The sequence below is a fragment of the Pelophylax lessonae genome, assembly GCF_965119305.1.
Source record: "Pelophylax lessonae genome assembly, chromosome: 3".
NCBI classification, from domain to species: Eukaryota; Metazoa; Chordata; class Amphibia; order Anura; family Ranidae; genus Pelophylax; species Pelophylax lessonae.
In genome coordinates this window covers 557,527,580-557,554,603 of record NC_138770.1, presented here as the reverse complement: position 1 = coordinate 557,554,603, position 27,024 = coordinate 557,527,580, and the positions used below count along the sequence as shown (strand labels likewise).

Below are 27,024 nucleotides of genomic sequence, written 5' to 3'. Positions count from 1 at the left end.
TAGGGGAAACCTTTTTCCTCCACAGTTTTGGATGGTTCATACTGATGCCAACCTGTTGGGCTGAGGAACAGTCTTTAACAGACTGAAACTCAACATTGTGAAACTCCAGATGATTTGGTTATCTGTTCAATTCTGGACTCCTTTTATTGTGGGTACAGCTGTCAAGAATACAAGGGGACAATGCCATGATCATGGCTTACATCCATCATCAAGGAGGCACCCGAAGTCCCACTGCACTATAGGAAACAGATTGGATCCTCTCTTGAGCAGAACGTCTCAAAACTGGACCGGCTCGTTGCCAGGTCCATGGTTCCCCAGGCCTTCACAGTTCAACCTGATGTACTTTCTGCCCCTATTGATTCTCCCTTGCTTACTTCACTGGAATGAGATAAATGGCATCCCAGTGATTATTACTCTGAGTTGGCTCAGGAAAACCGTGGTATTCCAACATACTCAAGCTCCTGGTAGAGGCTCTGTGGGATCTTCTGATTGTTCAAACCTCTTGTCCCACAGACCAATATTCCAACGCACTGGCTTTAACAGCATGGCTGTTGAAGATATGGTCCTGTGCGAGTCGAGGAACTTTCATCCTAGAAAGCACTACGTGGGACTTATACTGTTTTTTGTTTTTTTTTAGCCTGCTCTGGGTCAAAAGTTGACCATCCATACCATTAAGAGACAAATCTCAACCTTGAACCTTGGCCATTCTATTTCAGAGGCCTTGGCATCTTATTCTCTAGTTAATGCCTTTTGATCAGGGAGTAGTGCACATCTCTACCCTTGGTCATTCCCCTGTATACCCTTGGGTTCTGTTCTTGTTCCCTCTGCTCTGCAGAAGCCAACCTTTTGGCCTTTCTTGTGGCTATCACCTCTGCAAGGTGAGTCTGAGTTTGCAGCTTTATTCAGTAAAGCGCCTTTCTTAGTGTTACACAAGACAAGGTCGTTTTGAGACCTTCCTTCCTTCCTTCCAGTCTTCCTTCTTTCCAGCCTTCCCTTTTTTGTGTGTAAGGTGCTACAAGCTTCTGTCTAAGTCTGTCAAGTCCTTCTTCCCCTGTATGTTTTGTGGGCCTATTGGCATTGTTTCCGGTTTTACCCACCCCTCAGTTGGATTGCTTTTTGGAAGTCCAGTCATTTTAAGAAGCTTGTGTCTTGTACTGTATTTCAGGAAACAGATTTTACTAGTAAGTAAATAAATTCTCCTATTTTAATGAAAAATATTTCAGTGGGTTTATATTGAGCAATGTTTTCAGAAACTCCGGGTTATCTAGTTAGGACTTTCTGTTCTTATTCTCATAATGGCATTATGTGTGAATAGACCAACTGAAGCTAGTACAATATGTTATGCAATACCGCCAGTTCTTTAGGTGGAAAAGTAACCCAACCCCAAAATTTTAAGATTTCTTTTTTATGTACCCAACAGTATCACAGATATTGATGTATGTCTTATTTCTCAGCATCTTTGTAGCATTTATTTTGGAAGCATTTTTTGTGGAATACTCATTGGCAAGGAGTGAGGTTGAAACTACTATTGAGACCAAGATTCAGGAGCTGGGTATGGCTGTGCAAGAGTAAGTGATATATAAATTTGTATTTTTAAGTTTAATTACTGTGTACAAAGTAAATAACAAGGTTACTTGCATTTCAAAAAATATTTACTATTTAACTATTTTTAACCACAAAATGGCTATTTTACTACAAAAGACAATCCCAGGCTGTAACTATCAGCTGGCTAACCAGTCACACCTGTAACCTCTAAGTAAACTGAACTACTGCTCTAAATCCGCATTTAGAAGGGGACGGAAGTCAACTTCCATTCAGACCTGCTTTGCTTTCCAGGCACTGCCATGCTGCCGCAGTCTTGCTGTTGTGAAGGACAAAAGGCTGTCTCTTTTGTAAAAATTGGGGGGGGGGGGGGGAGGGATGAGGAAAGCATGGGAGGAATTGAGGTCCTAATTGTGAAAGGGAGAAAAAGGGAATGGGCCTGAGGACTCTAATGTGGTAAACAGAGAGGGGGGGGGGCAGAGGACTCATGTGAAAAGGGAAGGGGCATGGAGGATTCCAATTTTAATGGGGGGACTCTGATGTGAAAGAGGGGATGGCCCTAAGGACTCTAATGTGAAAGAGGAGAAGGGGAAAGTGAGAACTCTTCTATAAAGGGAGGGGGGCTACTAAGCATTCCAATGGGGGAGGGGAGTACTGAGGACTCTAATGTGAAAGTTGGGTTTCTAATGTCACAAGAGAGCTAATGTAATACAGGGGTGCTTTAAAGTTGAACATACTTTAAAAGGGTGCCATGACTGAAAACTTGTAAATGCTGTGCTGTAAAACAATATGCTATCAATGAGGTAGTAATACATACTGTATTAATTTTAATGTCCGCATCAGTTTATCTTTCACAATATTTACCTTTTTATATTCAGTGTGGCTTATGAAACGTAAAGGCTACTAAACTACAGGTTTATCAAATTAAAGTTCTCCGTACAGATTACAATCTGATTGTAATATACTGTACTGTATATATTACAGTGACGTACCCAAGGGCGTGTGTCAACTGGCTTTGGGCTTGTGTTGATGGCATTAGTTTGAGACCATTCGAAGATCATTCAGAATTCATCCACAAGTGCATTTTACCTGCAGTTGACCACCTTCTGACTTTCTTTAACCACTTGCCCTGACCACCTGCCATAGTTTTACTGCGGCAGGTCGGGTCTATTACGCGAAACAATGTACATGTACGATGCTTTGTGTAATAGATCATTGGGGCGCACGCGCGCCGATTGGCCAGAAGGGGAGCCAATTAGCGGCTCTGGCCGCGATCGCTCCCCATGGAGACAGGTGGTCTGCCTGTCAGAGATTAACACAGGGATCCTGTGTTCCTCCTATTTAGGAACACAGGTCTCTGTGTTCATCCATTGAGTCAATCCCCCATACAGTCAGAAAGCACCCCCTAGGGACAGACTTAACCCTTTGATCGCCCCTGGTGTTAACCCCTTCCCTGCCAGTGTCATTAGTACAGTAACAGTGCATATTTTTAGCACTGAATACTATAGTAATGTCACTGGTCCCCCCCAAAAGTGTCAGTAAGGTGTCCGATCTATCCGCCGCAACATCACAGCCCCACTAAAAATCGCAGATCGCCGCTATTTCTAGTAACTAAATAAATAAAAATTACATAAATATATCCCCTAGTTTGTAGACACGAACCAATCAATATACACTTCTTGGGATTTTTGTTTTTACCAAAAATATAGGGCAGAATACATATTAGCAAAAATTTAAATTTTTTTTTTTTTTTTTTATTGGGAATGTTTTATAGCAAAAAGTAAAAAATATTGTTTTGTTTTTTTCAAAATTGTCGCGGTTTTTTGTTTATAGCGAAAAATAAATAAAAACGCAGAGGTGATCAAATACCACCAAAAGAAAGCTCTATTTGTGGTAAAAAAGGACATCAAATGTTTTGGGTACAGCGCCGCACGGCTGCACAATTGGCAGTTAAAGTAACGCAGTGCCGTATCGCAAAAAATGGCCTGGTCATTAAGGGGGTAAAACCTTCCGGTCCTTAAGTGGTTATGCAGGTTTTGCATTAAAAACCCATCTGACCTAAATCAAGCCTATGAACACAGTTCATAAACTATCCGTTCAATTTGTGTCCAACAAGGTAGATAGTTACAAGCCAGGTAGTACCTTGTGCTACATAGTTGGTAGATCTAAAGAGGATTGTACAGTGAGACAGTAATGTGTGTTTGAGTTTAACCAGCTTTAAAAATTATACTGCATCCTATGTATTAAACAATAAATGAGAAATGAAGCAGACATGCTGGCTGGCCTGTATTCTGGGAACCTTTATAAATTGTCCAGAGTGATCACTGCAGGGATATGTATTAAGTTCACATACTTTAGAACGAACCCAGGATGCCAACCATATGCATGTGAGCAGGTATATGTTGAGATATACCGTATATCTTCTTGCTAATATCACTATCTACTCACCTGCCGGGTCCCTGGGCTACCAATAGTTCCCTCCAGCTCTGTCGGTATTGGCTTATTTCCTCTTCATCCTCCAATCTATCACTTTCCCAACCACCACACTCTGGCATTTGTTTCCCTTCTTGATCCCTATAATCACCCACACATCCCCTCGCATTGCTATCTCTGCATTAGCTTGATCTCTCTCTGCCTGCACCTCCTGCGTTCTGCCTCTGGTGTACCCCAAGGTTAAGTGTTGGGACCCTTAGGCTGGCTATACACTAGTCGATATTTAAACGAATGTTCACACAAACATTTTTACAAAAACGTGTTAAAGAATTCTTTGTGCATTCAACAGCTTGACAAGTGTTATTCGAAAGTACTTCAAAATGCCATTTGCTTTTGACATTCAATTTGGAACAAATTAGACTTTACCGACAAAAAAACACAGGTTAGAAATTTGTTCAAGGAAAAATTTCCTGCTTCTTCGCGTTTTCTCATCACTGCAGTCAAAAACAAATGTTCATTTGACCCCACTAATAATATGAAAGTCAAACTAACATTCTTTAAAATGAAAAAAGTTCAATCAAAATCGATTAGTATAATGCCAGCCCTACTGCCTAACCTATTTTATAAATGAGTTTAGAATTAAAAGGAACAATTCAGTCTTTGCAGGTGACACCAAGCTGTGTTGTGGAATAACATCTACACAGGATGTCTCCAATTTACAAGCCAACTTCAATGCTTTCTTTGCCAGGCCCTGTACTCCACTTTTAAACTCAGCTGGCCAGACAATTTTTGCAATTTTTCCGTTGTTTTTTTATTATTCCCTTTTAGGTTTCAGAGTTTGTAAAAGACCCCCCCCCCCCCTTCTATTTTCCGAAAGCACATGACCAGTAGAATATATGTTTGTCAAAACAATATTTTTGCTAAAAATCCACTAAAATCATTAGCAGATAAAAACACAGCAAATTTTACAAAATTCCTACTAAATATAAAAGCTTAACCCGTATGAAGTTATTAGGTAATAAATATTTGTAATTTTTGCCTTGCGCCTTTTTGCAATATGGTGAAGATCAAACGTACGCAAAAGTGTAAATATCCAAATTTCTCTAAAAATCTGAAGGTTTTCATTTTTCTCTTACAGCTTTCAGAATTAGTGAAAGACCCTCCAAACCATATATTTTCTGAAAAGCATATGACCTCTAGAATAAAAAGAAGGTGCTACTGTTTTTTTTAGGCCCCGCTGTATTTGCACAAATGTTTATCAAACCATATATACACTAAAACCATTATTCGCTGATAAAAACACAGCTAAATTTATAAAATTCCTACTAAATATAAAAACTTAACCTGTATGGAGTTAATAAATGACAAATATTTGTAATTTTTACATTGCGTCATTTTGCAAAATGGTGAAAATCAAAGGTACCCAAAATTTCTTTAAAAATTTGGAGGTTTTCGTTTTTTAAGGCCTTGTGATTTTGGCGAAAATGTTTATCAAATCACTATTTTTCATTTTGCAAAAAAAAAAAAAAAAAAAAAAACTAAAATCCTTATTTGCACACATAAACACAATATAACTTGCGTAATTCCTGCTAAATTCCTACTAAGGCCACGTTCAGTGGGGTGTGCTAAAGTGTACGCCCATGGATTGCTGTGATGACCTGCATCGGATACATAGGTATTCTCTGCATTATCATCCGCTGAGCAGAGCTAGGGTTTTGTTCAGCGGAGTCTGCTGAGCAATTCTGATATAAACACATGGTCACTGAAGTGACCATGAGCTTCTAACACAAGGAGGAATGAGGTCTGTACAGCGTACAGACCTGGCCAGCTGCAAGCAGTTCTATAGGTCAGTACGCTGTACGGACCGGGCAGTAAAAGGGTTCATTGGGTGACTGTGGCAAATGAGGTTTAATGTTGATAAATTAAGTTATGCACTTGGGGGCTAAGAATATGCATGCCACATACATTCTAGGAGGAGAACAGCTGGGAGAGTCAATGGTGGAGAAAGATCTGGGTGTTCTGGTAGACTTAAAAATGGCATGCAATGCCAAGCTGCAGTTTCTAACCCAAACAAAATGGTGTTCCTCTCTTTCTGGACTCTATACCTTCCTTTTTTTTTTTTTTTTTTTTACAAGAAACCATCTTCTACCTGTACAAATCATAAATAAGACCTCATCTGTAATATGCAGTTTAGTTTTGGGCACCAGTTCACATAAAAGATAGTTGCAGAAAGGGCAAACAAAATGATGACAGCATGGAGACTTTGGCTATGAGGAAAGCTTAGCTGAACCAAATTTATATTCTTTTGAGAAGAGGCAATAAAGGGGGATATGATCCCCATAGATAAATACATAAGCACTCATATAGTAAACTTTGTATAGAGGTTATGCACTTTAAGGCCATTACAAAGAACAAGGGGGACTATTTATATTTAACCGGTTGCCGACCTCCGCAAGTACATATACTGCGGCGGTCAGGCCAGACGAAGTGACGTACCGGTACGTCACTAGCCTGGTAGCCAATAGCGGGCGAGTGCGCGCCTGTCATTCTCCTGTGTGAAAGAGCACTGATCTAACGGTCCTGCTATGTAGGACCGTTGATCTGTGCTGTTACACACACAGACACATCCCTGCACAGTAAGAAGCAAGCCCCTAGGGACACACATAGTCACTGCATCTCTAATAAAGTTAACCCCTTCCCTGCCAGTGTCATTTTTACAGTAACAGTGCATATGTATAGCACTGATTACTGTAGTAATGTCACTGGTACCCCCAAAAGTGTCAATGTCAGTCAAGGGTCCGATCTGTCCGCCGCAATGTCGCAGTCCCACAAAAAAAATCACAGATCGCCTCCATTACTCGTTAAACAACAAAAATGACAAAAATCCTTCACTTAGTAAGCGCAATAGCTTTTGCGCAAACCAATCAAAATACGCTTATTGTGATTTTTTTTTTACCAAACATAGGTAGCTGTAAACAAATTGGCCAAAAATGTAAAAAAATTAGATTTTTACATTTTTTTGGGGAATTTCATATAAAAAACTGTGAAAAATATTGTTCTTTTTGCAAAATTGTCGCTCTTTTTTTTGATTATAGCGCATGATCAAAAAATCGCACAGGTGATCAAATACCACCAAAAGAAAGCTCTTTTTATGGGGGGAAAAAAGGACGTCAAATTCGTTTAGGTACAGCGTCGCACAACCGCGCAATTGTCCGTTAAAGTCACGCAGTGCCAAATCGCAAAATACCCCCTGGTCAGAAAGGGGGTAAAATCTTCTGGGGCTTAAGTGGTGAAAGAAAAGGAGATTTGAAAGGCTTTTTCACAGTAAGATGTGAAAATGAGAAATATAGATAAGTAGTCTAAAAAAGGCTACCTATAGCGCTTGCTCTAAAAATCATACAATAAACAGTGCATAAATATTTCCAATAAGTATTTATATTTTAGCAGCTGCTATAGTAAAAGGATAAATGTAGGTGAGTAGTCTAAAAGATCACTTGGATTTAATACGGCACCCAGCACCTGCACTTTATTTAAGAAGTAATTCGCACTGAAGAACCACCGCTATATAAGAATTGTTTGCACATTTTTTCCTTTGGAATTTTCACTTGGCGATTTATTTTTCACTGAAGATTTCGTCTGCATATTGGACTATTTTTACATATGCTATTTAATATTTGTGTTCACTATTTATTGTATCTAGAGCAAGCGCTATAGGTAGCCTATTTTTTAGACTACTCATTTTCTAGCCTATTTTTACTATAGCTGCTGCTAAATAATTATTTTTACACATATTCACTTGATTTTATATATATTTATTTATGGGAATATTTATACACTGGTGATTTTAGAGCAAGCGCTATAGGTAGCCTATATCTTTTAGACTACTCACCTACAAAATTATAAATATTTTCCCTCAGGAAATACAGTAGTTCTGACCAGCGCAGTAGGTTGTTTTAAAAAAATAAATAAAGAGCGGGATGAATTCCTAAACGCGCAAAATATAACTGGATATTAACATCTATAAATAACACCCATAGGCGTGCGCACGGGGTGTGCCGGGTGTGCCGGGGCACACCCTAATCAACCCCCTGTGCATCGCTCTGCCAGGACCTGCCAATTTAACTCCTCCTCTGGCTCTGCAGCTATTTTAAAAAAAAAATCTTCCCAAGTCCCATTTTTCAGCTAAGGACTGGGGGCAGAAAAAGGAACTATTTAACCACTTTCGGGTGCAGGCGTAGTGATCTACCATACTGCGGCTCCCGACAATTAAAGTCCCGGCGGCGGCCTCTTCTATATCAATCCGCTGAGGCAGGCTAGGGCTTTAATTTGTAGGAAAAAGCTGCGGAACGAAAGATTACTCCGCCTGTCCCAAAAGTGAAAGTCACCTTTTCACCCTGGTCCACATTGCCCAGCTCGGTTCTCAAGAGGAAGGGCCACCACCAGTCCCTGGCTCTCGGCTCAGAAGAAGCACTGCACCCAGGTAAGAGAAGTCGGCCGGACCAGGTGCGGGAGGAGACAGGTTTGCCACCTGTCTTGATTCACCCCATGATGGCTCCCTGCAGCACTGATGGCATCCCTCTGTCCTCTCCTGCCAGCTGCTGCCGGGGAAAGGGAGGGGGGGGGGTGCTATGCTTCTGTTTCTGAATGAATGGTATGCTGCTCAGCACAGAGCACTTCCCATTCATTCACTATCCAGTGCAGCTGAGGCTGCAGAGATAGGGACTGGGGAATCTCTGTCCTCGGTCCCTTTCTTTGTCTCAAAAGTGAGATGTTAGGGGTCTGTTTAGACCTCTGATATTTTACCAAAGCCCCCAAACAAGGCTGTTAAATAATAAAATTGTAAAATTAGATTATAAAAAAAAATCCACTGCTCTACCAACATCGTCCACTGGCTTACTGACACCGTCCACTGGCTTACTGACACCGTCCACTGGCTTACTGACACCATCCACTGCCCTACTGACACCGTCCACTACCCTACTGACACCGTCCACTGCTCTACTGACACCCTCCACTGCTCTACTGACACCCTCCACTGCCCTACTGACACACTCCACTGGCTTACTGACACCCTCCACTTGCTCACTGACACTGCCCACTGCTCTACTGACACCGTCCACTGCCCTACTGACACCGTCCACTGCCCTACTGACACCGTCCACTGCTCTACTGACACCATCCACTGCTCTACTGACACCCTCCACTGCCCTACTGACACACTCCACTGGCTTACTGACACCCTCCACTTGCTCACTGACACTGCCCACTGCTCTACTGACACCGTCCACTGCCCTACTGACACCGTCCACTGCTCTACTGACACCATCCACTGCCCTACTGACACCCTCCACTTGCTCACTGACACTGCCCACTGCTCTACTGACACCGTCCACTGCCCTACTGACACCATCCACTGCTCTACTGACACCCTCCACTGCTCTACTGACACACTCCACTGGCTTACTGACACCCTCCACTTGCTCACTGACACTGCCCACTGCTCTACTGACACCGTCCACTGCCCTACTGACACCCTCCACTGCTCTACTGACACCCTCCACTGCTCTACTGACACACTCCACTGGCTTACTGACACCCTCCACTTGCTCACTGGCCCTGCCCACTGCTCTACTGACACCGGCCACTGCTCTACTGACACCGTCCACTGCCCTACTGACACCGTCCACTGCCCTACTGACACCGTCCACTGCTCTACTGACACCGTCCACTGCTCTACTGACACCATCCACTGCCCTACTGACATGTCTGCTGCTCTACTGACACCACCCACTGCCTTACTGACACCATCCACTGCCTTACTGACACTGTTCACTGCTCTACTGACACCATCCAAAGAATAATGTTTTTTTACATTGATACTTGTTTATTTAATTAAAAATGTTTTAATACAGCTTAAAATGTTTGTTTACATTTATTTATAAAAGTGTGTGTGTGTGTGTGTGTATACACATATACACACGCACATGTGTTTGAGCTTTGGTTTGAGGTGCACACCCTAATGCCATAGGCTGCGCACGCCTATGATAACACCAGAGACTGTTGAGCCAGGGAATAATTTTTTGCCTTCTGGGAGATTAGGAAGGAATTTATTTTCCTCTGCTGGAGCAAATTGGAAAATGCATTTTTATATAGGGGTTTTTAGCCTTCATCTGGATCAACTGTAGGTATAGGATCCTGTATATGGAGGTTTTCTATAAATGTATTTATTTTTTTTCTATTGGTTTAACTAGATGAATTTTTTTTTTTCTCAACCTAACAATGTAACTACACTTCCAGCTGTGAGTGTGATTTCCTAATTTCTTCCATCATCAGCACTTTCTGGTACAATATGTTTATTAGAATTTAAAAAAAGGATACAGATGCAACAATTCCACGCAGAGGATATCAACAGTAGGCTCAACACTACACTTATGGGATGTGTTTTTTTTTTTTTTTTTTTTAAAGAATTAACTGTCGATCAACAGGGACCCTCCGGCCAAGGCCAGGGGTCAAAACAGGGGGCCTGAACCTTAAGACACAGGGGCTGGAATGTGGAACAGTCCACATGAATATATGGAAACATAAAGGTGTGCAGTTGTTCTAAGCCAGGAGGAAACATGGGGTTGATCAAAAGACGGAGTGGAAGGAACAGGGACATGAGCCTACCCGAATACCCAACTGAGTCCCAGAGCTTTAGGCTATGAGCCAATAGGAGGCTAATAGAGGGGGGGGGTGGAGTTTTGGGGAAGCCAAAGCGGAGCTGGGACTGGGACCGCCCCGCAGTTAGAAACCTCCAGGATAACCCAAAGAGGAATGTCGGGTGTAGTCTTAAATAGGGTGGGCTGGGAGATATGTGCTGCTTGGTAATATTTCATAACATTTGGAACTCCAAGCCTGCCTCGTAAACGGTGGGCATATAGGGCTGAGCGCGAGACCCTGGGGCGCTTATGGGCCCAAATAAAGGAGAGGATTCTATTCTGAAGGAGGTGCAGATAAAATGTTGGGACTCTTAACAGGCAGGACCCGAAAAAAATAGAAGATCTTCGGGAGGACAGTCATCTTGACTACGTAAATGCAGCCAGTCCAGGATAGGGTTTGGAATCTCCAGGATGCCATAAGAGCCGTGATGGAACGCAGTAGCGGGTAAAAGTTGGTGAAAAAAAGGAAGGAGTATGAGGGGGTCAGCTTGATACCTAGGTAGTCCAGTGAGGAACCAACCCAACGATACGGTACGGTAGATTGGAGGTGTAAAACCCAGTGGTTCTGGGAGAGTGATGTTCTGCGCCATGGTTTTCTGCAGAATGATTCAAAGCCCAGAAATGGCAGCAAAGCAGGTCAAAAGGGACTGCAAGGAAACAATTGGGTTAGTTCACCTTAAAGCACTCGCCTGCATATGGGATTCTGTTAATGTCTGTGTCAGTTCTGAAAGCGATTCCTAAGGGCTCGAGGGTGAGGATAAAAAGAACGGGAGATGGGGGGCACCCCTGCCGCGTTCTTATAAATATAGAAAATGAGGATGAGAAGCAATCCCCCCCCCTAAATGGACTACGGCAGAGGGGGAAGGGTAAAGCCTTGTAGATGTTGAGCGAAGGGAGGACTCCAGGAAATTTATGGTGATGTAGCAAGGTGATCAAGTGGATCACCTTCCTGGCATTGTCCCCCACCTGGCATCCTGGCACAAAGACCACCTGGTCTCTGTGGATCAGGGAGCAAATATACTTTTTTAGTAGAGAGATGGGGTGGAAGACTTGGGGATCATGGGCTTCATAATTGGTTTTCGGGATCATAGGCATGTGCGCTTGTAATGAGTCGGAAGAAGGCAGGGTGCCCTGCTTAATACTGGCAGAGCAAGAGGGAAGAAAAGCCAGAAAAGTTAGTAGAGGCCCTAAAAGCCATCTGGGCCCGGTGCCTTTGAGACACAGAGGTTCTTAATAGCCTGAGCCACCTCAGATTCCAAAATGTCTACGGTAAGAGGGGTATGGGCCGCTGAAGAGAGAGAAGGGAGGTGGAGCTCACAGAAGAAACAAATGGTAAGAAATATCAGCGCTCAACCCTATCAGATAGCAGCTGGACACTAAAAACAGGCACAGAAACAAAACCTGGGTAGCAAAAATATAAACAGTAAACAGTGCAGCGCTCTAAAACTAATAAAACACAATGGAATAAAATCGCAGCTAAAATCGCAGATAAAACACAAAAGCAAAGTCCATCTAAAAGAGCCAGATCAGAGGTCGGGTAAGAAGTAATAGGTGTAGTAGTCCTTATAAGGTGCAAAGATTTCTAATGAATTCCAGAGGAGCCAGGTGCAGATAGCAGAAGACACACACACTCCCTCCACCTTCCAGAGTGGCCTCTCACCTTATTAAGGTTTTACATGGGCATTGTAAACATAGACACATCACCAACTCCAACCTCTTGACAATCCTTCCGGTTATCAATGAAAGAAAACCAATCTGTAGTAAGCATGAACCTACACAGCTTCGTACTGCACACTCCTGGATGTCTCTCCGATGACAGGGTATTGAAAGGAGAAAAAAACGCCAGGATAGTGTAATACTGATTTTTAATAAGATTAAAAACTTCACAAAGTGGCCTCTTACTTGTTATAGATGGATATCAGGCATATACCAATAGAAAGACCGGGACAGCGGGACTCGCTCGGTGTCACTCGGTCTCCTCCGTGCCAGCGGGTGACGTCAGACGCTCAACTCCTCCTCCCTCCGCACGCGTATCGCCTCCGTGGGTGGAGGCTTCGTCAGCGATCGCTGACGAAGCCTCCACCCACGGAGGCGATACGCGTGCGGAGGGAGGAGGAGTTGAGCGTCTGACGTCACCCGCTGGCACGGAGGAGACCGAGTGACACCGAGCGAGTCCCGCTGTCCCGGTCTTTCTATTGGTATATGCCTGATATCCATCTATAACAAGTAAGAGGCCACTTTGTGAAGTTTTTAATCTTATTAAAAATCAGTATTACACTATCCTGGCGTTTTTTTCTCCTTTCAATACCCTGTCATCGGAGAGACATCCAGGAGTGTGCAGTACGAAGCTGTGTAGGTTCATGCTTACTACAGATTGGTTTTCTTTCATTGATAACCGGAAGGATTGTCAAGAGGTTGGAGTTGGTGATGTGTCTATGTTTACAATGCCCATGTAAAACCTTAATAAGGTGAGAGGCCACTCTGGAAGGTGGAGGGAGTGTGTGTGTCTTCTGCTATCTGCACCTGGCTCCTCGGGAATTCATTAGAAATCTTTGCACCTTATAAGGACTACTACACCTATTACTTCTTACCCGACCTCTGATCTGGCTCTTTTAGATGGACTTTGCTTTTGTGTTTTATCTGCGATTTTAGCTGCGATTTTATTCCATTGTGTTTTATTAGTTTTAGAGCGCTGCACTGTTTACTGTTTATATTTGAGCTCACAGAAGAAGTCATCTGCTAAGTCGAGAGGGAATGGGGAGAGTTTGCTGTATAGAGAGGTAAAAAAATCAGCCAGGACTGCCAAGTTTGGTTTGGGCGGAGGTGGACCCGCCACATTAAGCTTTCTGGCCAGCATTGTGCCAGGCTTGTTCGCGCAGGTGTAAAATTTGTACTTGGTCCACCGCAGGACTTTCTCAGCCTGGTCAGTGGCCAGCAAGTCTAGTTCCACTGCTGTGGCATCACAGATTTTCTTGTTCGCGGGTGTAGGGCTAGACTTTCACGTCGCAGTGGCAGATGCCAGATGATCGGTGAGCTCCTGGATCTTTTTTTTTTCTCTTTCCCGCTTGCGGGAGAAGGCTAACTGTATGCAGTGGCCCCGCCTTGTGGGCTTTTTATAGGGAAAGGGTTAATGTCACAAAGCCCACATTATTCACAAAAAATTATAGGTAGGCGGGAGTGGAGATCAAGGAATGGGTCATGGGATGTGAGAAGAGGATCCTTAAGTCGCCAATTGAAAGTTGAGCGAGACAGACCCGGGAGCGTGAACTGGAAGACAATGGGATCGTGGTTCGACCATGGAGAAGAAGCAGGGATCACGATTTTGTGTATATTGGAGATGGTACGCAGAGAAGCGAAGATATGGTCGATTCTACAAAAGCTGTCATGCGGATTAGAGTAAAGGGTGAAGTCATGATGGGGAAGGTGATGTTGCCTTCATGCATATACTAAGCCATGGGATTACAAAAGAGATCTCATTTATTCTTCCACAACAGGGTCGAGGGAGGGAGAGGCCCCTGGGGCATATTTCCTATCTGCCGAGCAATCCAGGGCCATGCTCATGTAGCCCGTGAGAATAAGAGTTCCAAAGCAGTGTTGGGAGACCACTTTAAGAAGATAAGAGAATAATTTGTTCTGAAAGCAGTTGGGGGCATAATAGGTGCCTAGGGTTATGTCCTGACTGTTTGGGTTGCCCTGGAGCAGGAGGTATCTATCTGTAGGGTCCGCAATCTCTTTATTACAGAAGAACACAAGGTTGCGTCAAAAGGCAATAAGGACCCCTCTATGTTTCTGAGCTGCGGAAGCCAGGTGAAATGTAAAAATGGGGAGACAGGTATTTTGAGGCAGAGGAGGAAGAGAACCTGGTCTCTTGCAAGCACACCACCATCAACATGGCTAGATTTTTGGTAGTGAAATACTTTTTGGGCGCTTCACCAGTGAATTGAACTCATGAATGGTATGCGAGTAGAACTTCAGTGGAGAAGCATCATCAGCACTTTAATTCACTCTGCATCTGCCTGACCCCCCTCTTTGTGTGCACCTCTGGTATTGCTCCTCTGGTCCCAAACTCCTTCCGACTGCCTTTTCCTACATCCCACTGCATTTCCCTCTCTACCTATGCATCTATGACCTCCCAATTGGCCTCTGTATTTTGTATGCTTCTTCTATCCTCCTCCATATCTCTGCGTATTTCCCTCTACTGTCCAGGTTGCAGAACTCACACACATTTCTTATCCCCGCCAGCCACCATCCTCTAAATTCCACCCCTCGATTTGCCTACACGCTGACTGCAACTCTGCTTTTCCTTTCACCTCATTATGTTTCTTTTTGTTGCACTGACACCAGTCCTGGGGGTTTAATATTGCAGTCTCTGACACCAGTGTGGGGGTTGTTATTGCAATCACTAACACCAATTTTGGGGTGTTTTATTGCAATAAGTTATGTTGGGGTTCAGTATTGGGGGGTTGTTATTTATTATTAATATAATATTCTAGTTATAATTCACTTGCCAAATATTTATTTTCCTGAATGAAAGTGTGAAATAGAAATTTTGTTTTAAATGTCTAAGTGCTGGTTCACACTAGTGTGATGCGGGAACCCTGCGAATCCACTGCGGATTCCCACATCGCACCCAACTCGCAGGCAGTTCACACTGCCATATGCGAACTGCTGGGAGTGTCAATACAAAGTTAATGAAACCCTTAGATTAGTTTGCATATCGCAGTGCGAACTATCAATTCGGACAGGAATCATACCCATGCGATCCGATTCTGGTGCGGACCAAAAAAAGGGTCCTGCACGACTTTGGTCAGTATGAAATGCGATGTCTTCCATTGCACCAGTGTGAACCAGCACTGACTCTCTCAATTCCTTTTTATAAATTTTTTTTGCACACTAGGCTTAAAATGTCTACCCCCCGATGTAACTATTAGCCTTATATGGTATTGATTTTTCCAAAGGGAAGATCATCTTTCTGGAAACTTACCAGACAACATGGAAGACTGTGAAAATGATGCTGGAACATTTGGAGAGCGAGAGCAAAAGGGACTGATGTTTCGAATCGCTTCAAAACGTATGTATTTTTATTATAAATAATATGATTACTACACCTCAGCAGTGAAACTACCAGGTGGGTGGAAGGTATTCATACACTTGTACTGTATGGGGGGAGTTTTTGCACTTCTTATCTATTATAAACTAATAAGCCGGTCATATACTGCTCCACAAATGGTCAAATTCTACCAAACTGGACAAAGTTTGAACTGTTGGTTGCCCCTCTGGCATCATCTGGCTCCAAAAAAATGTGAAAAATTGAAGGAGCTCGGTGGGAAATTTGTCAGCTGAATTCCATCAGATTCAGTAATTTTTCAGGGACATAAGCAGCCGTGGGTGTTGCAGCTGCTTGAGTACAATAGCCAGTGGTGTTCCTCCATCTATGCTGTGGCTAGAGAAATCTCTGGTGATGTGTACCTGGCCTTACATGCACAATGTCAAGAGACAATGGCTGGTTTGAAAAAAAAAAAAAACAGCGGACATTTGACCCATGTGTATGTCGGAAGAGCATGCTTGAAAACCAGCAGCCGACAGACTCCCAATCAGCGCTCTTAGCTCCCAATCAGCGCTCTCAGCCAATGACAGAGAGCGCTGATCGGAGTCTTCTGGCCCCTATCAGAACACAAAAGCTCAGTGGGCAATATCACTGTACTAACGTCAGACTGTTAGTACAGCAGCTCCAACCTGAGCTTTCAATTTTTTCTTTCGTGCAACCCACAGGGTTTTTTTTTTTCAAACTGATATTTGTCTGTAATAACTGTTTATCGCTCAACTCTGGGATAATTTTTGAAAATGTTCCCTCTAGAGGTTAAAAAAAATGGAGCTACAATACAACTCAATACAGTACCCCAACAGTACTACTTCGCCACAATATATCCTCCAGTATTCTGGGTTGAATGATATCCAGTGTCGCTCAAGCCAAAAGACTGTGTGCAAGGCATTGTGGCCCTGACCCCTGAGCACAGTAGCAAGCATTTAGTGTATTCATTCAGAGAAAAAAAAAATCACAGAATATTGGGGGGGGGGGGGGAATTGCTCAAGTGGGTGGAGGGATGCACAAAGTTGACACAGTATACATTTTTTTTTTTTTTTCATTCAACCCACCAAAAAAAAAACTGGTCTGTATTTACTTGTTGAATTGTATCATTGTTCCTTGTTGCATTGGTTATCTCTACAGCGTATATGTACAATTTATCTTCTGTTCAATAAACCAATATTGAAAAAAAAAAAAACCCAATAAAGGTAGTTTAATGTCACATGGGGTTGCTTATGTGGTCACCCCAGTGATTATTATTATTATTTTTTTTTTTATTAAACTGACAAACTATTTGAGACAAGGTTCCCAATATAGCCATTTGTAGAGAAATATATACGGTACATTGATATTAGCCTGGTACCTTTTGGCCAGGAGAAAGGGCAGCTGTGTACACCTGTCAACCAGTCATTAAATATATATGGTTCTAGTTATATCTTTTTCTTCCAGATATGTAAAAAAAAAGTACTTGAACTACCTCTTCTAGCAGACCAATGTCATTTCATGGCTATTTCTCGCTTTCTTGGTCCAAATTCTAGAGGGGCTTACTTTGTATTTGGCACTCCTGCCGTAGTTTACCCTCATACTCTATTCTTTGTGCCCCTCTTTTGCCATTGCACATGGTACACTTGCTTTCTTCTTCCATCAATTTATTTGTTTCAAAGGCTATTTCTTTATTCTTCTTTGTTGATTTGCTTTAGGATGCAATTACGGGAAGAAGAAAGCCGGCACTTGCCAGGGATCTGAAAATGTGCAACCCTGCTTTTTAGCATCAGTAGATGTGGCAGCAGTAGAGAGGCAGCATGAATGGATTAGATTGAGCTGCTGTCCATTCTAAGCAAGAATCCCTGAAAATTATTTGACATTTATCCCCAATCCCGAAAGAAAAAAACTAAAGCATGTGTGGTAAAGAGAGGGATTTAGTCTAAAACTAGTAAAACTCGAGTGACCCATAACAATAAATCAGATTTCAGCAGCTTTAATGGCAGACAAATAAAAGGTGTAAATTTTATGTGATATTTATGAAATGTATTGTGATCAGTGCTAGAGTTTAAATGTTAGTTTATTTTATATAATTCTTGTCTTAGAGGATGGCACAGTATACTGTATATCCTAAAGTATTTGTGGCTACTTTCCTTAGGGTACAGAACAGTGGATGCCCTGTTACAGCGAATGTTTGAAGCCGAAATACCTCCAGAAGATGAAGGTCCCCCATTGGAGGATATTTTAAATCTGTCTCCTAGTGATTATTACATTGAAAATCCAACATTTAATTCAGCATCCTAGTGTTACCATATTATCTGTGAAAATGGACTTGAATCAAGTGGACCAAAGGTTTATGTGGATAAACATAGACACCACAATGCTTATCTGATAGAAATATTTATTTTTACAGAGAAACATTTTTATTATAAATATAGTAATAAAATCATGTAATGAAAATGCCAAAGTAAAGTTACCTGTTTCCAATTTTATAAAAATATAAATGGTCTTATTGTACAAACCAAAGAATTAATGTACAGCAGTCAAGGGCTTTCTGTATGAATACGTATCCACACTGCACTTCTGTCTGTCTTGTGCAGCCACTAAAGCTAGCTCTGGAGAGACCAATCTGTAGAAATCAAATAACTATTCCATCCCTGTATTCTTATTAGCACTGATTTTGCTCACAAAATGCACCGTGGACAGTATATATACATGTAGTTTGCAATCCATGTAACTATTGCTGTTCGTATTAAAGATCCCCCCCAGCACAAGGACTTGTTAATTTTTTGCTACACTTTTTGTAAAAACTTTTCCACTGACACTGTCTGGAAAGCACCACTTCACTGATAATGACTGACAGATGACACTTATTTTTTTTTTTTTTCTTGTAATTGAATGGAAGTGTTTATATGTTGTCTGATGTATGTGACCTTGACTGTTACCGCAAAAATTCACTTGTCTCCACTGAAAACAGTCTGCAAAAAAAAAATGCGTATTCTTGATATACTATATATGATACATTATTGACTAAAAATATTTGTGACTAGACCAGTGTAGGTTTAGATCCTATTAGTTTCATGAAAGATTTAGCTAGCTTTTAAGGTCTTTAAGGATACAGTCTGGAGGGTGGAGGTGTTATCCACAGTATCCAGCCACACTCTACTTTTTTTTGTTTGCATTCCATATGAAATCTTTTACCATCTTTAACAAAAGCAGATCTTGCAGTCCATAGGGAAGAAAACTAATCTGGAAGCAATACAGCATCAATCTACCGGATGCAAAAAAGATCAAATAAAATCCACAAACCGTGATGTGGACTATATGACTCGTAGGTTATCAAGGTGAAATTTTCAGTGACAAAGTTATTAACCATCCAGCAACAAAGATGTTTTAGATGGCTGCCTACACTGCCTACACTCAATTTCACAGCTGACACTCTCTCCTTTTTATTAAATGAATCTCATCATACAAATTTTTCCTTTTCACAATTTTTATTTGTGGGGTATGCAAAATTATAATCCAGCCAGATAGTGAATATCCATGAAATCAAAATTCTCTTCCCTCCAAAAAAAAAAAAATTGTAAAAGACTTCTGTATGTACTTATTTCTTATCAAGTTTACCTGAATGTTTGTTGTTGTGTTTTTGTTTTTTTTTTTTATCCTATTTTATTAAAAGATTGAGCGATACAGTAAAGCTATGAAATTGTTACTAATTACAATCTGATATGTAAAAGTTACAGCTGTCTGTATGAGGTTTGTGATGATACCCAACTACTTAAAACAAAGCAATAGTGATGAAAGATTAATCATTTTACAGAATATATATATATATATATCAACTGTATAAGTACATTTTGTATGCCAAATAAATTATTTATACATACATGTAGGTCTATATGATTCACTGCTTGGTGTTTTAGTATCCTAGTCCTACAGTGTACATGAAATATGAGAATTGTGGATTAGTTAAACAATATGCAATAACCAACAGCAGAAAGTTGCATGTAAGCATACCTTGGGAGTATGATTGATTGCAATGCGGCTTGTCATGTCTGGTTTCATGGCAATGGCTGTGTGTGTGTATGTGTGTGTGTATGTATATAATATTATATATATATATATATGTATGTGTATATGTATGTATGTATGTATGTATGTATGTATATATATATATACTGTATATATAAAATATAGTGCAACCCTTACCTAAGTGTCTGGAAGCATGTTTAAAAGGAATTTTGCTGAGGGGAGAGGTTGATTTTTTTTTTTTTATCAGTTGTATGAAGGAAGGCATCCTCATACACCAATTAGCCATAACATTATGACACCCCACCTAATAGGTCCCCTTTTTGCCACCAAAACTGCCCTGACCTGTCAAGGCATGGACTCCACTGGACAAAGCATCACACTGCCTCCATCGGCGTGCCTTTTTACTGTAGTGCATTCTGGTGCCATATCTTCCCCAGGTAAGCGATGCACACACACCCAATCATCCACGCAATATAAAAGGAAAAACGTGATTCATCAGACTTTGCCACTGTCTGTTCTGACATCTTTTTATTGAACCATTAAGAAAAACTAAATCTCCTTCACTCAAAAGTGATGTGATGGTGTTGGATGTTGCCTAGGATCTCTATGACTTCAGATAACTGTACAGGCCTTCTGCCCTCCAGGGGTCAGGGGAAACCCAATGGAAACACTGTGGTAAAGGGGGCGCACCAACCTTGTGCATTACCTAAGTAATGTTTATTGGTATAAAAAGAAAGGAAATGTACTCAAAAACAAGTCAATCATAAAAGCATTTCTGAGTCCACAATGAACGCAAAGCGACCAGGTCCCCGAGACCGTGTCCAGCACATGGGAGCTTCTTCCAGATGGCTGATGCTTTTGAAGGGGAGACCCCCCCCCCCCCTCTTCTTCTTCAGAGCCAATCTGAGATGTTGCATTGACAAATTTTAATATAGCAAATTACTCCCAACACATGATGTGGAAACACCTCCCATTGGTGAGTGGGAGTGGTGGAAAAGATCATGCCACACTCATAAACATTAAAATAAAAAAGACAATTGAATTGATATAGAATTAAAAAGGAGGACACCCCAGAGGAGACCTATATCACTCCGAGCCTGTAAATGATAGGTTACATATGCACACATCAATACTACTGTTACACATAGGGTGATATCAGGATTTTTTAGAAAATTGCTATAGAATTATTGGGCTGTACCATCTCAATCAACAAACTTACGTGATAAATAGTACTGATGATCCATCACCTGCATGTGTGCACCTCCCAACACAAGCCTGGGAGACAAAAAAACACACAAAAAGAATAGGTAAAATATGCCACATTTTTTTGTAGATGTAATGCATGGAAAAGGGACCACCTACCAAGTGTGGCTTCTTATGGCCAATGGTGCTATATGGAAACCGGCTGGGTAGGCTACACTGTACACCATAGTATTGGGTGAATGATATGCTAAGCATGAAACGCACGCTAATGCGCTCCACCCGCCACTTCCTCCTACGGGGATGCACCACCCCTGGTGTCTAGGAACCAGAACATCCAGCTCGCATCAACTGGATGTTAGGGGGCAGAACAGGGGCACACTCTCCTGGGGATCAGAGGCTACCCCCTTAACACCGGAAGTGCGATACCGGAAAATGAGAGACACAGAACCCCCCATCCAAGGAGAGGCACATCCAGCCACTCACCACCCCACCAGGGACCCCAAAAAAGGAGAGCAAGCCCTAGATGTGCTCCATGGGCCAGAGCAAAACCAAAAAGAAAAGAAAGATATGTTGAAAAATAATTATATATGTGTGTGTGTGTGTGTGTGTAAACTCATTAGTCAATTAAAAGGGGGGTGGTGCAAACACGCACTTATATGCCCACAACAGATTGTTTAGATGTGCATGTAACAGAAAATGTGCAAATATATTCATACGCTTCACAAATTCTATAAAAAAAAGTATATACAGTTCTAAACATATGTAAATGTGTATTATCATCAATACACACACATTTATGCACACACTGTGAAGGAAAATGGGCTCTCCCCTCGAAATGAGTCAGCTATCTGGAAGGTTCTTGACATGATCACGGTGACTTGGACTCAGAAATGCTTTTTTGATTTGACTTGTTTGTGAGTATATTTCCTTTCTTTTTATGCCAATAAACATTACTTGGGTAATGTGCAAAGTTGGTACGCCCTCTTTTCATTTTTTTTTTCCCCCACAATCTTTCTATTGAAACCAGCAATCTGAGCTACAGTAACTATTCTATTGGATTTGACTAAATGGGCCAACCTTCCCTCCCCACGTGCATTCATAAGCCTTGGCCACCCATGAACCCCTCACTGGTTTTCCTTCTTTGGACACCTTTGCCATTACAGATCGGGAACATCCCACAGCTGCAGTTTTGGAGTTGCTTTAACACATTAATCTAGCCATGACAATTTGGCCCTTGTCAAAGTTGCTTAAATCTCTATGCTTGCCCATTTTTTACCTGCTTTCAACACATCAACCCCAGGGACAACATGTTCACTTGTTCCCTAATATATCCCACCCAGTCTTGGGTGCCATTGTCACAAGATAATCAATGTTATTTACTTTACCTGTCTGTGATCAGAATGTTATGGAGTGATAAATGCTAACCATTTATGAATTAGTCAAGCATGCACATCTAGAAATAGAAGGTACTTCTCACTGGCAGCACTTTAGATGATCCAAGTATATTTTTCAGGTAAGTGCAGAAGAAAAAGGAAATGTGAAATCTTCTACTTTTAAGCTTGGCTGATTTGCCTGAAATAACAACCCATTTTCCTGTGCATGATTTTGCTGGCTTCAGAATTCCATGCCTTGCATTTTTACAACATAGGGCAACATTTACCTTTTTAGACTTATGGACTGGTCCTCTGAGAAACATTTTTGGTTTGGCCACATTGACCTTTTTAATATGGACATGCTACCATGTTTTCTATATGTCTTTCAAGCTCTTCCCATAACAGTCCCTAAATTTTTTTTTGCCAGAATGAAAACTTCAGGCTCGGGAGTTAAGTGAAAAATAGGTCACAGGTTGCAGGTTACCCAGAGTGGTTATATGAAAAGTAGGTAAAGCATAAGCCAACCAAGGTTCCCAAACCCGTAGAAATTTGAAATGAGAATCATGCAGAATACTAGACATCTTTTTGTTAATCATCAGAGTGTACATGCTGTCCTTCACCACTGCAAATGATGTGGGTTTCTTCCAAGCCTTGGTTATGGTTCACTTGGCAGCGAGGAACAGGTAAGTTGCCAGCTTCTGTTGATACAAAAATAGGCCCTGGATAGGACAATACAATAAAGCCAGTCTTGTGTTCTTATAAATATGCAAATTGAAAAGTGTATACAATAGTCTGAAGACCCTGGACCAAAATCTAGTAAGTGTGTCCAGGACCACCAGATATGGAAGACATCTCCATGTTGGCCACAACCTCTAAAACATCTACCGCTGTATAAATAGTTTGTATGTGCTCTACAGACTGGGATCCAGTACCACCTTAGAAGGACTTTGTATGCTGCTTCTAGGATGGCTGTGTAAAAAAGAACATTTTGCTATCGCAGACAAGGCTTTGCTCCAATCCTTAGTGTCAATGGGGATTGCTAAGTCTTGTTCCTATTTGGATATATGGGAGTTAGATGGTGAGGGTACCAATAGCATTCAAGGAGGCATATGGCACTTTTCCACTGCAAGTACCGGCTCGTACTGGCTCGGCTCTACTCGGCCCTGCTTGGCCCGGTTTGCTTTTCCACTGCTGGTACCGCATGGTATAGTGTCGGAACGGTTCGGTACGGTACGGTATGGTTTGCTTTTCCACTAAAGTAGTACTAAAGTTAAGTGGGTGGGATAACAACGGGGTGGGTGGGATTCTCTGACCAATCAGTGGCTAGTAGTGACTGCATGCAAAGGATTGTGGGATATGGTACCAGTTTGGTACCTGTTGGAACCACAATCGAGTAGGTACTGTTTTTTCAGAGCCGTACCGTGCCGTACCGTTCGGTTCCATGCAGTGGAAAAGCAAACCTATACCGTACCGAACCGTTCTGACCCTATACCATGCGGTACCAGCAGTGGAAAAGCACAAAAGCGTGCCGAACCGGTATGGTTCCATGCAGTGGAAAAGCGCCATTAGATCGCTGAGAGGGTTCCCAGCACTTTTCTCTTTTTTACTTAAAGCTGAACTCCATCTTTTGATCTACTTTACATAGTTAATTTGGGCCAGCTTGGTCCACATGAACAATGTCCCTCACTAACATGTGAGGCCACTTGATGTGCGGTATAGCTGAGCTAAGGCTACATAAAGCATACCGCATTATGTTTCAGGTTCAAGTCAAAACTTTTGGTCTCATACGCAAAACACAGTAAAGTCTATCTGACGGGCGCTCAGCCATTCAGAGAAAGTATTTCTAGCAATGAATACAAAGCTTCCTCCGATTGGCTAAGTCAGAGAGGCAGGCTGATGATGTCACAACCTCTGATCCAACCAATCAGCGGAAGCTTTGTATTCATTGCTAGAATACATTACTTTCTCAGAATGGCTGAGCGTCGCTGTCATAGACTCTACTGTATTCTGGGTATGAAACAGGAAGTTTTGGCTCGAACCTGGAACAGTATGGTATGCTGTATGTAGCCTCAGCTACATACAGTTTATACAGCACATTCAGCAGCCTCGCATGTTAGTCATAGTTCATTTGGGCCATGCTGGCCCAAACGAACAATGTAAAGCAGGGGTCTTCAAAGTATGGCCCTCCAGTTTTTCAGGAATCCCTGATTATGTTTGTGAATGTCAGAGTTTTACAATGCCTCATCGGATGTGAAGTTCCACAACAGCTGGAGGGCTGTAGTTTGAGGATCTCTGATGTAAAGTATACCAAAAGATGGAGTTATTATTTTTTTTCTTTCAAAAACAAACATGTTATACTTACCTGCTCTGTGCAATGATTCTTTTTCTCGTGTCCCCGCCAGCGCTCCTGGCTCTTCGTCTTTGAGTGCTTGGGAGTACCCCCATAGCAAGCTCCTGAGCTCTGCTCTGTGTGTCGAAGACACAAAGAATGGGGTCGGCCCCGCCCTGCTCCCTCACCACTGGCTGTGGTTAACAGCAGTGGGAGCAAATGGCTTAAACCTGATCGGGCAAGTATTAGCGGGGGGGGCTGCATACTGAAGGTTTTTATCTTCCTACATTCATTGCATGAAGGTAAAAAACCTTCAAACTTTAGAACCACTTTAACCACTTTACAACCGGAGGATTTTGCTGTCTTCCGTCCAGGCCACTTTTTGCGATTCGTCGCTGTGCGACTTCAACTGACAATTGCGCGGTCGTGCGACGCCGTACCCAAACGAAATTTACGTCCTTTTTCTCCCACAAACAGAGCTTTCTTTTGGTGGTATTTGATCACCTGTGCGATTTTTACTTTTTGCGCTATAAACAAAAAAAGAGCGTTTATTTTGAAAAAATAACAATATTTTTCACATTTTTTTATATGAAATTCCCCCCAAAAAAGATGTAAAAACCAATTTTTTTAAAAGTTTTTGGCCAATTTGTTTTATGCTACATATGTTTGGTAAAAAAAATCGCAATAAGCGTATTTTGATTGGTTTGCGCAAAAGTTATTGCGTTTACTAACAAAGGGAAAGATTTCTGTCATTTTTGGTGTTTTTTTTTAACGCGTAATGGCGGCGATCTGCGATTTTTTTTGCGGGACTGCGACATTGCGGCGGACAGACCGGACCCCTGACTGACATTTTTGACACTTTTGGGGGTACCAGTGACATTACTGCAGTAATCAGTGCTATATATATGCACTGTTACTGTAAAAATGACACTGGCAGGGAAGGGGTTAATTTTATTGGAGAGGGAGGGGTTAATGTATGCCTGGTGCTTACTGACGTGTAGGGGGGGAGGTGACTATGTGATTCATGGACAGATCGGATGTCCAGCTATGCTGAACAGTCCGATCTGTCACTCCCTGTCACTATGGAGATCCGCCCGCTGTGTTTACACACAGCGGGCGGATCTCCAGACTCGATCCCCGACGATCGGGTAAGAGCAGCGGCGATCGCCGCTGCTCCTCCCCTGGCCCGACTCCCGCTGTGAATGAAAACAGCGGGAGCGAGCCTCCGGCGGCGCGCAAGCGCCGCCCAGAAGGGGAGGAGTCCAGTCACGTTAATACTACGTGACTGGACGGGAACGAGCCACTCTGCCGCAGTACTATTACCGTGAGCGGTAGTAGAGTGGTTAAGGGACAACCCAATACAAGGCAACCACATGGGTCCATACTTATAATTATACTGTCCCTAAATTACACCAAACCTGCTTGTTTAGGTTGTTGGTTGGATAATGAACATTCTGTGGATACTGTGTGTGACCTATTGTTGCTTTTAACAACTAGTCTATTTGCACTTAAAATGTCCCATACACATTATTGTCTCTCTTGATTCAGTCAGTATGTAAAACTCTCAAAAAAAGCCTACAGGGCTCAATGCATAGCTTTTGTTGTTTTTCTCCATTTACTGTATATAGTAGGGGCATGGACCTTAATTTGACAATTAATAAATACAACAAAACAAGAGAGCGCAAATACCAGACACATGAAACATACATACTGTACATTTGGTAGAAAGCAGTGTTTATTAAACAACCTACTTAATAAAAACATTTATAAAATATGAAATAATTTAAACAAGACATCTATATTATACATACATACAGCCCTACAGTACATGTCTGCAATATTAATACGTTGGAGGCTATCTGTACATTCTGTGACAAAACGGCAGTTTCTGCAGTTAGCGTAACAATTTACAATGATGGTTGTTTAGTAACTTTGCTTGTTTTATTTGTAGCTTTAGACTTCCTTAAAATTTGTGACTTTTTGTTTAGAAAAAAGCTAATTTCATACATTAGTTCTTAGATCTCCCCACTGCACAAAGCATCAGGTGCTGTCTATAACAGCATAAGTTTTAATCAACAAATAAAAATGTTATGCTGTCTCCTCATTTACCAATATAAAGTATAAAAAAAAATAGTTGAGCTCACAGGTAAAAATTTGGAGTCCTCCACTACTATGATGATAAAAAATGAATACAAAAACACCTGTTCAAACAGACTCAATAAACTATGTTGAGATATATAGATGATTTACCTTTAAATAAACGAAAACTGTATTCTATATTAAAAAAAATATTATTACAGACAAAAAACAAAGTTAAAAGCCATATATCAAAAATAAATTCCTAGC

At 41.7% G+C, this 27,024-nt stretch overlaps 1 protein-coding gene across 1 annotated transcript in view; it reads left to right on the top strand.

The window, feature by feature from the left end:
• LOC309550624 (two pore calcium channel protein 1-like) overlaps positions 1–18,408 on the top strand; it is a gene marked incomplete at its 5' end in the record, with an annotated part of 96,911 nt that extends 78,503 nt beyond the window's left edge. Inside the window, 3 exons of the mRNA XM_082250962.1 lie at positions 1,455–1,568; positions 15,632–15,744; positions 17,900–18,408. Of these exons, the coding sequence (XP_082107088.1) occupies positions 1,455–1,568; positions 15,632–15,744; positions 17,900–18,045 (373 nt within the window). The 3' untranslated portion in view covers positions 18,046–18,408. The remainder of the gene's footprint in view (positions 1–1,454; positions 1,569–15,631; positions 15,745–17,899) is intronic.
• Positions 18,409–27,024: the final 8,616 nt, after the last annotated feature.